The sequence below is a fragment of the Hippoglossus stenolepis genome, chromosome 10, assembly GCF_022539355.2.
Source record: "Hippoglossus stenolepis isolate QCI-W04-F060 chromosome 10, HSTE1.2, whole genome shotgun sequence".
Classification (NCBI taxonomy): domain Eukaryota; kingdom Metazoa; phylum Chordata; class Actinopteri; order Pleuronectiformes; family Pleuronectidae; genus Hippoglossus; species Hippoglossus stenolepis.
In genome coordinates this window covers 14,283,681-14,296,965 of record NC_061492.1, presented here as the reverse complement: position 1 = coordinate 14,296,965, position 13,285 = coordinate 14,283,681, and the positions used below count along the sequence as shown (strand labels likewise).

The window sequence follows — 13,285 nt, the reverse complement described above, 5'->3', positions numbered from 1 at the left end:
ACTCTCGCCTTTCTCTGTATGATTGCATAATGGTCTGTCTGAAAGAAAAAAACGTAACCAGAGTAATTTGACTAACTGGGACAAAGGTCCGCTGATGGCCATTAGGTTTTTTAGGACAGCAGCTCAGCCATGCATTAAGTGATGAAGAGAGCGGGCGTGTAACCTGATAAATGCACTTAAAACAGTGAAGATGGACAATGAGGGGGCGAAATCTCAGATGGCCCAGTTGCTGTGCCTGCGAGGCACTTTGACAGCCTATTGATCAGCCACAGAGAGTCTTGGGCAGGGTCAGAGGTGTGGGGATGCTTGGCTCGGATGCTGCCAGTGCGACAGGTACAGGACAGAATGCGGAAACTGGGACCTATCAGGACATATACCTACTCTTGAGTCAATTACATCGTCTTTTTGTCAATGTCCAGATGTATTGTGGGGGAATTTACTTCTGCTTTACACAACAACCATACAGCAATCAGTCCGTTTCTGTCTGGGACACCGACATGGCGTGGTTGTGAAAATGCCCAGCACTTGTTATTGAATAGTAATAGGCTTGTCGGCCGGTGCCTCCAATTTCACAAATGGAGCAATAAATACACTTAACAGAATCAGTGGAACAATAAGAATGGCTATAAAGGATGGTTGTACCTCAAAAACAAGGAGGTGAGTATGGGGAGGGTAACTGGCGAGAGGGAGAGGGGGTCAAAAGAAAATTTGACAAAGGAAAGAGATGAAAAGTGTGAGTGTGTGTGTGTGTGTGTGTGTGAGGGATACAGAGAGAGTGAGAGAGTGAGATGGTGGCCCACTCTTCATTTCTGTGCCACAAGCTCTCCTGGGCATTTGCGTGCTCCGTTTTCAACCTAAGTGTAATTTGAGCCCTGGGTTGATACAAAGTGTATGCAGCAGCTCTGTTCAAACCCAATCACTCACCCTGACGTGTAATCCTTTCCCTCACCATCATGAACGTTGCTCTGGGAATAATGAAACACACTTAAGCAATACACAGCAGTCGTACAGCTGCAAGTGGGGCCGCATCTTGATGAGATGCCTCATAACTCTAATGAAAGGTGTTTTGACCTGTCAATGGAGGTAAATGATTGCCCTGCTACTGTATCTGTGGGAAACTTATTGATGGCAATATCTGGTCCAACTCGGTGATTTGCATGAGAAATGAGGAGCACATTGCTTTTAAAAATACAGCACCTGGCAAGCGCGCTCCACATTTTACTTGTGCGGGCCTCCACGTCTACTTATTCTCCTTCTTCTCATCCTCAAGTCATCCCTCCTCTTTTGCCTTGTGATGCCATTGTTTCCACGCAGAGGATTATTACAATTAATTGGTTGCCAAGACATTATTTCAAAAAGGGAAATTGGCTCTTATAATTATATAGAGAGGGGAATACTTTAACTCCCAAGAATATCAGCTTCCTGAAATAATGGAGCCACAGCCCCTCACTTCCCCCCAACCTCCATCAGCGTTAGCGTGTCTGCGTGCCTGTTTCCTGTGACGGATCCATTTTCAACGGCTTCTGGCCCTGCGGTGGCGGCGGCTGACGGCTGGATGGTGTGGGGTGGCCTGCGAGCATCTCTGGCTCGCCTCACTCACTGCCTTCATCTCTGGTCTGCTGGGAGCTCTGACCTGCTCTTTGTTCTGTCCCATCGCTGAACTCCCAGTCTGCGTATGTGTGACTGGTCACAGTGGAGTTGGTAAATACACAGAGCAGTGGGAAGGGTTAGGGTAAGAGTCACTCTACTACTGGGTGAATGAATAGGTAGACACATGATGGTAAACACAGTAAAGAACAAGTGTCTTCAGTATAGTCATTACATTTAGCTGAGGGCTATTCACTTGTACAGTTATTAGGCTTTGCTTTTAGCAATGTTATCGACGTGGCTCTGTGGATGGCATCGGTTTGTTAGTCCACCACTTCGGTCCAATCTAGAGCATTAGACCCCTGGTGGCTGACTGCAGTGTAGATCATAAACCTGTGTCATCCATGTTCGCGAATGGGACATGGACAAGTAAACAAAGAGACATTTTTTCTCAAAGATGTGATTCATATATTTTGCGTAGGTCTAATCATTAATGATTTTTCATGTGCAGATCTTTCTAGTAAGTTTGGTTTTGAGTTGTTATTTGCTGCTATAATAAAGGGGTTGAAACATCATGATTGATGGCTGAGACTGGTCGAGTTTCTGTTTTAGCGGTAGATATCAGCGTTTTTATACGGCATATTTTGGCTTAATTTCTGTATAGCCTATAAGGAAGTGGAAGTCTATGATGCTGACTAGAACAGGGTAAACATTACACCTGCTACATGTCAATAAGTAAGCATTGTCACTGTGTTAGCTTAGCATGCTAGCATAGACTCACGAAATGCGTTTCTGATTTGCTGAAACGCATTTCCTGACACTTACTCTCCTTTTCTCAAAACAGTAAACACAAACACCCAAATTAAAGCTACACTCACAAAACCTCTGAGCAAAAATCTAACAATTGATTCTAAACTATTTCCTCTCTACACAAAACCAAACACTGCCGTCAGATAACACACAAAGCCAGCCAATGCATAACCACTACTAAGTAATCATTACACACTACTTAAATAAATGTAAACGCAAAACACTGTGCTCTGGGCAAATCTTTACTGAAAAATCTTTTTACGTATTGCTGCGCCTATGAAAACTTATGTAAACAAGAAAACCTGCAGCAGAAAAAAAACTGCACTAAATTATTTACAGTAAGCAGTGTCAATCATTAATTCTGCCTCAGCATCATGCGTCTGGGCCGGGTCAGGCCACAGGACTTCATCTACATCACAGGCAATCCGCTCCCCTGCTAAGAAACTGGAGAATCCTTGCGTTTAGGAAGGGAGAGTATGATGGAAGGCAAACATTGAGAAAACGATGGTTATTGATAAACCATCCACGTATTCTTTGACCACAATGAAAGATCACATTGTCACAATGGACAACATAAACAGGAAGCTCCGCCTGTTCATGACCTCTCTGCTCATTTCTGAGCAAAGCATCCGGTGGGCCATCCAGAAATATTGATAACGTTTAGAATGGTATGGTCCTAAAATAACCTCGTTTGACACGCGTGTGCTCATTTTTGAGTGGTGGTGTGTTAACGATGACAACGGTTAGTTGTGTTTAGCAAATGAGAATGTGTTTAGTTTTGTAAAATGGGTGAATCAGATTTGCAAAGTGTGTCTAACAAGATGAACAGTGTTCAAAGTTTTGCCAACTGTGTGATTGATTCAATAAAGTTGTTATGTCAGTTGCCAGTTTTATATAGAAAATGGCGTTCAGTGCTTTCGCAACTCAGGAAAACTGCAAGTCTTAAACAAACTGATCTAGATTACTGGTGTGTATTGGCTGTATAGAAAAGTTTTCATCAAGTTTTACTACACATTTTAGTCATAACACAGACGAGTCAGAGTTCAGGGAGTATTTAATTTGTTGATCCTTTACCTTTTTGAAAATCAAAACATAAAAGTTACACAGATATTGGTGATTCAACCATCAGAGATATCAATGTACACCATTGCCAAATGATATATTTCACACCATAAATACTCAGAGCACAGAAGCAGGAAATCAGTCACCTGCCCCTGTCTGCAATTTATCATCAAGGGACCAATTCTGACACACTGATGCTCATAAAAACACATACCCGCTTAGTAACCAAAATGGGGGTCACACCCACCAATGGCCAAGTCACGTGGTCGACGTGAAGCATGCTTTACCTTTACAAACAGGTCTATGAAGGACAAACAGGAAGATCAGAAACTACGATTACAAACATTTTGGCAGGAGCACTGGGGGGGACGTTTGTCTGATAAAAACATGGATGGCTCAGGTACTGAATGTCACAGACATGTGAAGTTGATAAAGAGCAGAAAGTGTTGAATCAGAGAAATATTGACAATATGATAATGAGGTAGTAGTCAGCAGGGTGCTGCATACTTTATTTTCAATGGTATTTCGGCAACCTACTGTATTGACGCTGATACATTTATACACTTCGACACAGATTGTAATGTAAGACATGTTATCTTTTACTTAACACAGTGCCACCTTGCTATGTAAAAAGAAACAGGAAGATGAGATGACTCCCGTTATTATGATTCTTATGGATGATCATTTGGGACACTATAAAATACTAGTTGTAAAGATTTTCTGCAAAAGTTTTAATTTATACTGCACTTTTATTGAAACAAGCACAAAAGAGTTTTTGTCAGCTAAGCAAATCAAATATAGTTCCTCTTCTGATATACGGGATACATGTTTGAAATTAGAGGGCTTTAGAATGCTGTGTTAGTTAGTAGCGTACAAATTCTCCCAAATCTAAGTAAAAGCATGCTTTTCAGCATGGTTTCAGTCAGAATTGGTCCCTGTTGTATTGCACAACAGTAAAATAACTGAAGTTATATTGTCACCGTCTACAGTGGAGCTTGTTAACTGGACAGCGGTTCAAGTAAAGATGATTGGGTGCTGGAGTGGGTAAACATCCTCCATTGCTTGGCCAGTCAGGCTGCTGTAAAAAAAAGCATGCCGTCGCTGGATCAGTGCTAGCCACTGATATCTGGAGAATGGCGGCAATCCTACCCTACTGCAATGTTAGGGATTCTTTTGATCACAGTATCATATTGTTGCAACAGTGCCACAATTTATCACATCACATAAAATCTTTCAGTAGTATAAGTATTCACCTCCGACACATCCTCCCTCACATGGAGATGAGCGGCAGCTCTGCTGGACTGGACTAACGTATTACTCACACCCGGCGTCATGGACACGCAGCTAAACACAGGGAGAAGGGAGCGCAACATCTTGTTCTCCCACCAGAGATCACACCTTGTACTGACACGCTGTCGGGTTGCTGTTACCCTACGAAGCATGCATGCTGACACTTTGTTTCTTGCATAGCTATTCACATGTGCATTCTTGGGCATCCCGAGCTCTCCTCACAGATGCCTGCCCGCCTCCAGACCGGAGGGAAAGGTGTTACTCTGCTCCGGCCACTGTGTCAACATGAGGTCAAGAAGAAGTGTTCCACGTGTCTACTGTACTCCTGGGAGGCTGCGCAGACAACCACCTCCTGCTGGGTTAAAAATAAACCCAGTGTGAAGTGCCACCACTCCGGCCCTGCACCTGCTATTTACCTCCGTTTGGTTGAAGCTCTATAAATGCAGGCACAGCTATTAAAAGATGGGAGGTGTCTAAAATGGTGAGAGCAGATGCTGGGCACCTTGCTCCCTGTGTGCAGGATGACTCTGCCACAGGCTTAAAAGAGCCCAAAATAGAGCGGCTGACATATGGACCTCTGATTGTTTGAACATGGAATCTCCTGGACTCCTGCCACTCGGCATAAATCCTTTGATACTGCCACACCAAACCCGCTGATCATCTTTCACCTAACCCGAATCAGGTCATCTGTTCGCATGCCAAGATGCAATGACCAAATTTGGGGTTCAATGGGTTGCATAAACAGCACTGACACAAACCACTACAGGAGGGGAGAGGGGAGGAGAAACACTGGTGTGCATCAGTGGTACAGTGGTGTGTCCCACTGGTGGGACTGAGATATACAGGCATGGTCTTTTAGCAACAGCAGCATTGAAAAGCACATGAGAGATAGGAGGTCAAGCTCAGCTTCCCCACACAGCCCCGTTATTGCTGAGTTACTACAGAATAATTCGACTGAATATTGTACCTGCCTACGCTAGTTCAGCTAAACATGGGACCAGCAAGTCTTCCAGTCTGAGAAGGATCCACAAAGACCACACGGCTCACTGCTCTGGAGAGGTATATCCAAGGACATTTAAACTGATAAGAGTTCACATTTAAGTAACAATTTTAGTTCATCTTTTTTTTTTTATCCAGTAGGAGAACAAGAGAAAATGGCCACCAAGTTCACCAGACTTTGATCTGTACACTCAGTCTTCCATTAATAAATATATACATGGTCCTGGTCGGGTCCAGGCGAAAACACAACTGGGAGACAACTGAGTCTGTTTATGGTTGTTGACAACTTTGCTGCCTGAACAAATTTAAACAACTTTTGTTTTCTGAAAACAAAAAGAAAACTTGTCTCTATCAAGAACTGGCAACTACTTATTCTGAAGACGCTGAGGGGCAGAGGGGTCCTTCTTCATATACAGCATGACCACTAACAATTAACAAAAACCCAAAAAATTATTACTGTACATAGTATTTCTTATATATTTTAAATTAATCTGCATCCTTTTTATATTTATACTAATAACCACGTTTTGCATTTCTTCTTTTTTATTTAGTGCCCCAGGGTTCCAGGAGGGGGAGCGAGAGAGGACAGTCTCAGTCAGTGGGGGTCCCCCTCTCCTGAGGACCCTCAGCCTCGGTTCAAGTCACTCTCTGTATCGCCAACGCAGCCCTCCTCTGTTGCCATGGCCAATCAGCCACCCTCCGATCAGACCTTGGCCTCCAGCATCTCCAGGAAGAGTTTGTGCATGGGAACCTTGCCCTGCACTTTGATGCTGTAAAAGTGCTGCACAGCCTTGGTAGCCGTCTGCCGCAGCAGGGGCAGGGTCATGAGCAGCTTGCCTGCCCGCCGCGGGTCCTCCTGGTGCTGGCTGCTCTCGTAGTCCTGCAGGGCCTCGTGGAGGGCGTCCTGGAGCTTCTGGACCGCCTCCATGTCCTCTATGTGCATAGAGTCTGGACGAGAGGACAGAAAAAAAGGATTGTGAGGATTGATGGGTTTTCAAATTTGTAAAAAAAAGGGCGGAAAAAGTAACTTGTGAGAAATATAGTTTGCACTTTGAGACACTGGTAATATAACAGGAGTGATGGGAAATGGATTTTTCTAAAACAAAATTAAATCTCATGATTGATCTTTACTGCTCCGTCAGTAGCAGCAAGGTATGGAAGACATTATAAACATAACTCACAGCCTGACAAGATAAAGAATAGATCATAAAAACAGAACATCTGCTTTACTTTATTTATTTATATATTTGTTCTTTGGTGGACTGGGCAGGATATTCATATGGCCCTTGACCAGCGAGACTGAAAATCAATGTTATCCTCCAGTAACAATGGCATGAATAGCACCCAATCTCTGCTGAGTAAGTACACATTAAACACCTCTCCGTTCCAAAGGACACATTGCTTTAGAACAAAAAAACAAAGAGGAGAAAAAAAGAGGGGGCTCCATTAGAGAATTGGACGCTGTAAACAAGTCTGAGATGAATTCAACACTTCCTTTCAATTAATTCCTTTGCTTCTCCCTCAAAGGAATTTCTGACCATCACAGACAAGGGGGCGAGAAATGTTAATTTATTCAACAACAAATCCAGGAAATGTAAATATAGGGATGAGAAGAGGCAAATTTAAATGTTCCTGCTGCATGACCTAAAGAAGAAACCAATACATTTTGGTGTGGATCCAGATCAAGGGACTAATCACAATTTATTTTTTACTTACTTTAACATTGGCGTAATTCATTATCTTTCCACAATCTTTATGAAAAATCAGACATATAGAGTGCTAACCTGTATAAACAGGTGAAATTGTAAGCGGTTCGTAGAAAATACATGTTTATATAGTATATGTATCTGATCTCACTTAGTATTAATACTTTAAGGTAAAAAAACATATTAAATGGTCATCTCATCATCATCAAAAAAAACTATTTCCCACAGTTTGTGCTGTGATGCGCTGCTCGTATTTACGCTCCTCTCTCCTCGTCTCTCCACCATGAGCGCAATGCATGATGGTAGATATTGCTCAGTTATTGACCATCAGTTGTACACCATTTTACATGATGCATTATTATAAACAATGACTGCACTACATCCGGTACAAAAAAACTTCACTACACAAAATGGGAAACTCACCATATAGTGGACTATATAGTGATTAGTGAGTGATTTCGGACACAGCCTATGACTCTCTCAGTCTTCAGTCTACCCAGATCAATTCCTCCTCTCCTGTCTTGGAGCAGTCTTTAGTTTCAGTCTGGCTTCTATAGCGTTTCTCTACAGTGCCATTGTTTTGTTCCGTTCCTTCTGTACATCATGTTACAGCCCTCCACTCTCATTCTCGCTTTTCTCTGCCTCTGTTTTCTCTGCTGCTTTGCTCCCGCTCTCTCTCCCCCTCTCTCTCTCTCTCTCGGTCCAGGGGTGTTGCGCTTTCTCACACTGGTTAACCGGTGTCTGGCACTCCAGAGGCAGCATGTCATTGGCTGCCTGACTCGTCTCACCTTGGCGGTGCATATTTTACCACGCGGGACAATAAAAGGCAAAACAGATTTCAGACTTCGCCCCAAATTCATTGACTGGAACAACTGTATTCCCAAGACCTTGAGACATTTCTCACCCTGACGGTTTTCAAATCCACAGTGGTAAAATGAAGTAGGTCGTTTTGTAAAGTGAACGCGGGAGAGAGGGAGGGAGGGGAGAGGGGGAGGATGGAAAGAACAAAAGGCAAAAAATAGAGAAAAAAACTGAGGATGTGGTGTGACATAATTATCTCTTGTTCTTTTCATGGAGGCTGAATTCACAACCGAACAAGCTGCATTTTTTTTTTTACAAATCAATCTAATATTTTATTCTGTTTATCACGTTCGCAAACACGCGCACAGTTTAGCAATAAACCTGATTGGAACTGTGCTGTGATGAAATGTTTTGCAGTGACGGGGGGGGGGAGAAAGAGGAGAAAATAAAAAGGGAGATAAAGACATCTCAACAGATGGGAGGGAAAGGAGGGCAGGAGCCAGCGAGCGCTCCGCTTGTAGCCCTTGGAGGAGGGGTAGACTTAAAAAAAACAACTCTGAAGAAACAATTTCCTCGCAATCCATCAGTGAGCCCACGTCGATCCGATTGATAAACTGCTAATTACAAAATCAATCGCTATGAATTTTCACAGCTGTCAGACAGAGGGGCTCCCGGGAGAGTGATCTCCCAGAGACCTTGTTCTAACGTTCCGGACACCCTCCTCCTCCTCCTCCTGCTCCACCTCCTCCTCCCTCGACCCCCATCTCTCCCCTCTCCCACAGCCCCACCTCCCCGACCAGAGCTCTGTTGTCTGAAAGCAAAGCCCCACCATCAGCATTTTCATTTTTCAGCCCCGGACAAAACAAGGGAGAGAGCGGCCCGGTGACCCAGGCGTGCATTGATCAGAGCGGGACAGGTTGTGCCTCCTCAAAAGCAGCCTGTCAATAGCGGCGTGGCGTCTCCGCATCGGAACAAACGAGGCCTATCACTCCCTGATACTCATTCCATTCGACTTAACACATTTTATTGACAGCCCCTGTGCTCCTAATGAAATGCTAAATTTATCTCCCGTGGCTGCTGTGCCCTCCAGCTACTGTTATGGAGATAGAGAAAGAGAGGGGGAGAGGGAGCGCCGGAGAAATACCACAACACGGAAGGTGTTCAATTAAAAAAAGCTCAATCCTCCAGCCCTCTGTCTCCTGCACTGCCCTTATCTCCTCTCCATCTCTCCATCTCGAGCTCCACACTAAAGGTTACACCGAGAAACTCCTGAAAAACGAGGAAATGTCATTTCTGAAAACTCTGTTAGACAGAACCCTGCTGCGTCTGGATATTACACTATGCAGCGTGCATTACTCAGAGGGCCAGTCAGGACACAGTGAAATATCCGGAGTGAATAATAAACCTGAAGAAAATCTCGGTAAAACTGATTTCTGAGTTTTAACAAATTAAGTTCTAATGTCCATGCAATGTATAATAGTAAATTGTTATTACACTACAAAATGCTTAATTCTTTTTTTTCTTTCTTACTTTCTCTTTATTGGTAGATTTTTGGTCAAAAGCGCATTTTATTTTGGGGCTGAATTAATCCTGAAAAAACATTTTTCAAACAACTTTATGCTATAATAAAATATTTTGTGATTGACATATATGTTATACTAAGCTAATACAAAATGTATTTTATTATTAGTAGTTCTGGTAATTTATTATGTAGAAAAATACAGTGGAATTATGAAGTATTTTAGAAAATTCTTTAACAAAGTAACTCAAATCATCTTTATAGATAATGCAGCAACAACATAGATTTTGTCTAATATTCAAAACAAAAGACGGTTTGTGCCTCTAATAGTGACTAAGTGTGGAGTCAAATATATTTTTTATAAATGTGTTATTTATTAGGTTATGAGGGCTTTTGCTAAATCACACTAAAGATATATATTTTTTTTGACAATTTATACGTTATCATGCAATGCTTAAATAATAATATATAACAGTGTTTGATTTCACTTGATAAATTAAAATATTTATTCAAACCTACAAACCTAAAATCATTTGGGTTGTTCTGTTTCTTATGTAAAATGATGTCTTTATCAAAATGCACACGATATTTACTTCAATCAAATATCATGGCACTTGGATGTAATTTCTGATGCGTCAGTGAGCGCAACAAATCCCACCTGAGTTGGCGAGAGCGATGGCCTTGAGGGTGACAAACTCCTCCTTCTCCACCTTGAGCTTCTTGTATTTGCGGACCAGCTGCAGGATGGACACGTAGAGGTCGAGCAGGCCCGTCAGCCGCGAGTGCTCCTCGTCCATGATGTAGTCCTCGGCGTACACCAGCTCGTCCTCGTACGGCAGCGAGCGGAACACGATGCTGAGGATGAGGATCTCCATCCAGGCGCTCTGCAGTAGGCTCATCTGGTCTCCCAGCGACAGAGCAGAGAAGCCTGGAGGGACAGAGGAGAAAAGTGTGAGAAGACGGGACGCGAAGACGCAAAAATAAATGAACCTTTAAATGCTCGAAGAAGAGTAAAAAAGTGAAATAGTGCAGCTTCCATGGTTCAGTCAGAAGTCTTCCTTTGTTGTAAAGTTTTAAAAAGTGAATCAAACATCACTTTAAGTTGATATGTGAACCCCGAAAAAAATAAAGTCCTGCGGCGCGGCAGCCTGGAGTACACGATGAGGCCCATGTCAGCGAGAGGTGTTTAATTTTAAATGCACAGTGGAAGGTCCTCTTTGAAGCCTGTGTCAGAGCACTTGAGTGGGCTTTACTGTAAGTGAGCACAGTAAATCGGTGCAAAGGTCCGGGATACACAAAGCCATGTGGTTACCCCCTTGTATCCTGTCACACTTCTATTGGTGTGAGGGGGATTAGCACCGAGACACATTCTCATTGGAGGGGTTGAGGACATGACATGCACTGTGTAGCGGGAGGAGGTGACGAGGGGACGCACACACACACACACACACACACACACACACACACACACACACACACACACACACACACACACACACACACACACACACACACACACACACACACACACACACACACACACACACACACACACACACACACACACACACAGACCCACGCATACATGGACGTGCTCGGATACACAAACGTGTCGACCAGGAAAACAAACAAGACGCACATGTGGATCGTGACACATATATGTATGCACATAAATCCATACACATAAAAGTACACACAAGCACACGCTCGCTCACACACACACACATATATAAGAGCTGCTGGGTTCACGTGGTTCAAGCCCAGCCCGAAGACCTGCTTAAACCCCGGGTCTCATTCTCCAACAACAGCAGCTGGATGAGCTGAAATTGGCTCGGTGGCATCGAACCGCTGTCATTTCCCTTTCAACACCTCTACATGTGCTCAGAATAGAACATCAAATAAAACAAACCGCTAGATCCCCCAAAGATGAGCTGAGAAACTCAAACAAATTAGAGACGGTAAAGGCAGAGCGTGAGGTGCAGATAGCCAGATAGCTATGTCTCATACCAGTTTTTCCCTTCGTGCTATCCTTCAGCTGTCAATAAATTGCACGAACCCCCCACACACACACACGGACATACACATACTCAGCTTCCACTTTTCCCCCCCTTCATCTCCCACATCCCCCCCGCGCTGCACTGTGTGCCTGCAGGCGGCCCATTCTCTGACAGCGTATTAGGCTCTTCTGTTACGCCACTGATTAATATGATTGCTTTCACAAGTTTTGGTGTTGCCACGCTACCTGCCATTGCGTGATTAAGAGGCGATAGATTACAGTATTGACCAGGGCTGCTCACCACACAAACAAACACACACACACACACACACACTCTCGCACGCACATGCCCAGCGCTTCTTAAATATAAATGATCTCACTGGGGTACAGCCACCAGCCTGATGTTTATCTTCTCCTGCCAGGACACCATGAACACACACACACACACACACACACACACACACACACACACACACACAAGTGCAGGGTGAGGAGAATAAAAGACATGGTGAGGAAGCGTGAGAGAAAGTTAAAGAAGAAGCAGGACAGAGACAGAGAGAGCGAGAGAGCGAGAGAGTGAGAGAGCGAGAGAGAGAGTGAGAGAGTGAGAGAGAAAAGAAGAGCCAGCGAGAGTGGTACCAGAGTGTTCAATTACCCTTATCGTGGTGATGACCACTGCAGGGGAAGAGCTGGAGGATACATTAATTAACAGATTGTGATCAGAATGTGAGGGCCTTCACGTTTTGAAGGGGAATCAATAGTCAGTAGAATAGAGTGCGAACAGAAAGGTGCCGGTGCCCGACTGGACCGGTCAGAGGTCTGAAGAGCCCAAATTAGACCCAGCGCAGCAAACTGCCGAAAGCACTCACAACACTTAACTATTATCAGCGGAGGCAATAAGCCATATTTTGCGGAGGCCCGCGCCATTACCCGTATCCGGGTGGCACCTTAAAATTCTGTTGTGTTATTTCCTTGTCTGCATACGTGGCCATTAAGTTGGACAGAATGTGGACTGGCCGGAGGGAAATTGTCATGCAAGCGCGGACGCGGTCTTGATTGCCGCATCAGGTTGGCATCGCAATCACAGGCGAGGCTTTGTCGAGCCTTTTAATGCCAAGGAGGAGTGAAGCGGAACTAAAGCGCTGCTCCCAATGTGACAGCCCGTGTGAAGGCCTTGTTCAGGGCTCGTTGGGGAGGCTTTAGAGTTGTTCTGATACGGCAGACACCTCTCAGCCATATGCACACATGCAGCCCAGCAGCCTACAATTACCTTTGACGCTAAAAGTCCTTGAATTTAATCCAGTGTTGTGAGATGGAGAGGTAGTGTTTTTCCCCCTGCTCCATCCCCTCTCTTCAGGGCCTAAATTATCGCTCCAAATGGGATCTCGTGTCGTTGCCTCGCCTTTTTCCACTCAATTTAATCGAGTAATGAAGTGACTTCCCGACTCCGCAGGTCACGCGGCGCTCCGGCCGCCACACTCTGAAGGTGGCCCGGTTAAGTGCCGTCGGAGTGGG

At 44.2% G+C, this 13,285-nt stretch overlaps 1 protein-coding gene across 4 annotated transcripts in view; it reads right to left on the bottom strand.

The window, feature by feature from the left end:
- Positions 1-3,433: 3,433 nt before the first annotated feature.
- esrrb (estrogen-related receptor beta) overlaps positions 3,434-13,285 on the bottom strand; it is a 47,501-nt gene continuing 37,649 nt past the window's right edge. For all 4 annotated transcript variants that reach the window (XM_035168925.2, XM_035168926.2, XM_035168923.2 and 1 more), the window contains 2 exons: positions 10,433-10,702; positions 3,434-6,696 (listed from right to left, as the gene is read on the bottom strand). In XM_035168925.2, coding sequence (XP_035024816.1) covers positions 6,452-6,696; positions 10,433-10,702 — 515 coding nt within the window. In that variant the 3' untranslated portion in view covers positions 3,434-6,451. The remainder of the gene's footprint in view (positions 6,697-10,432; positions 10,703-13,285) is intronic.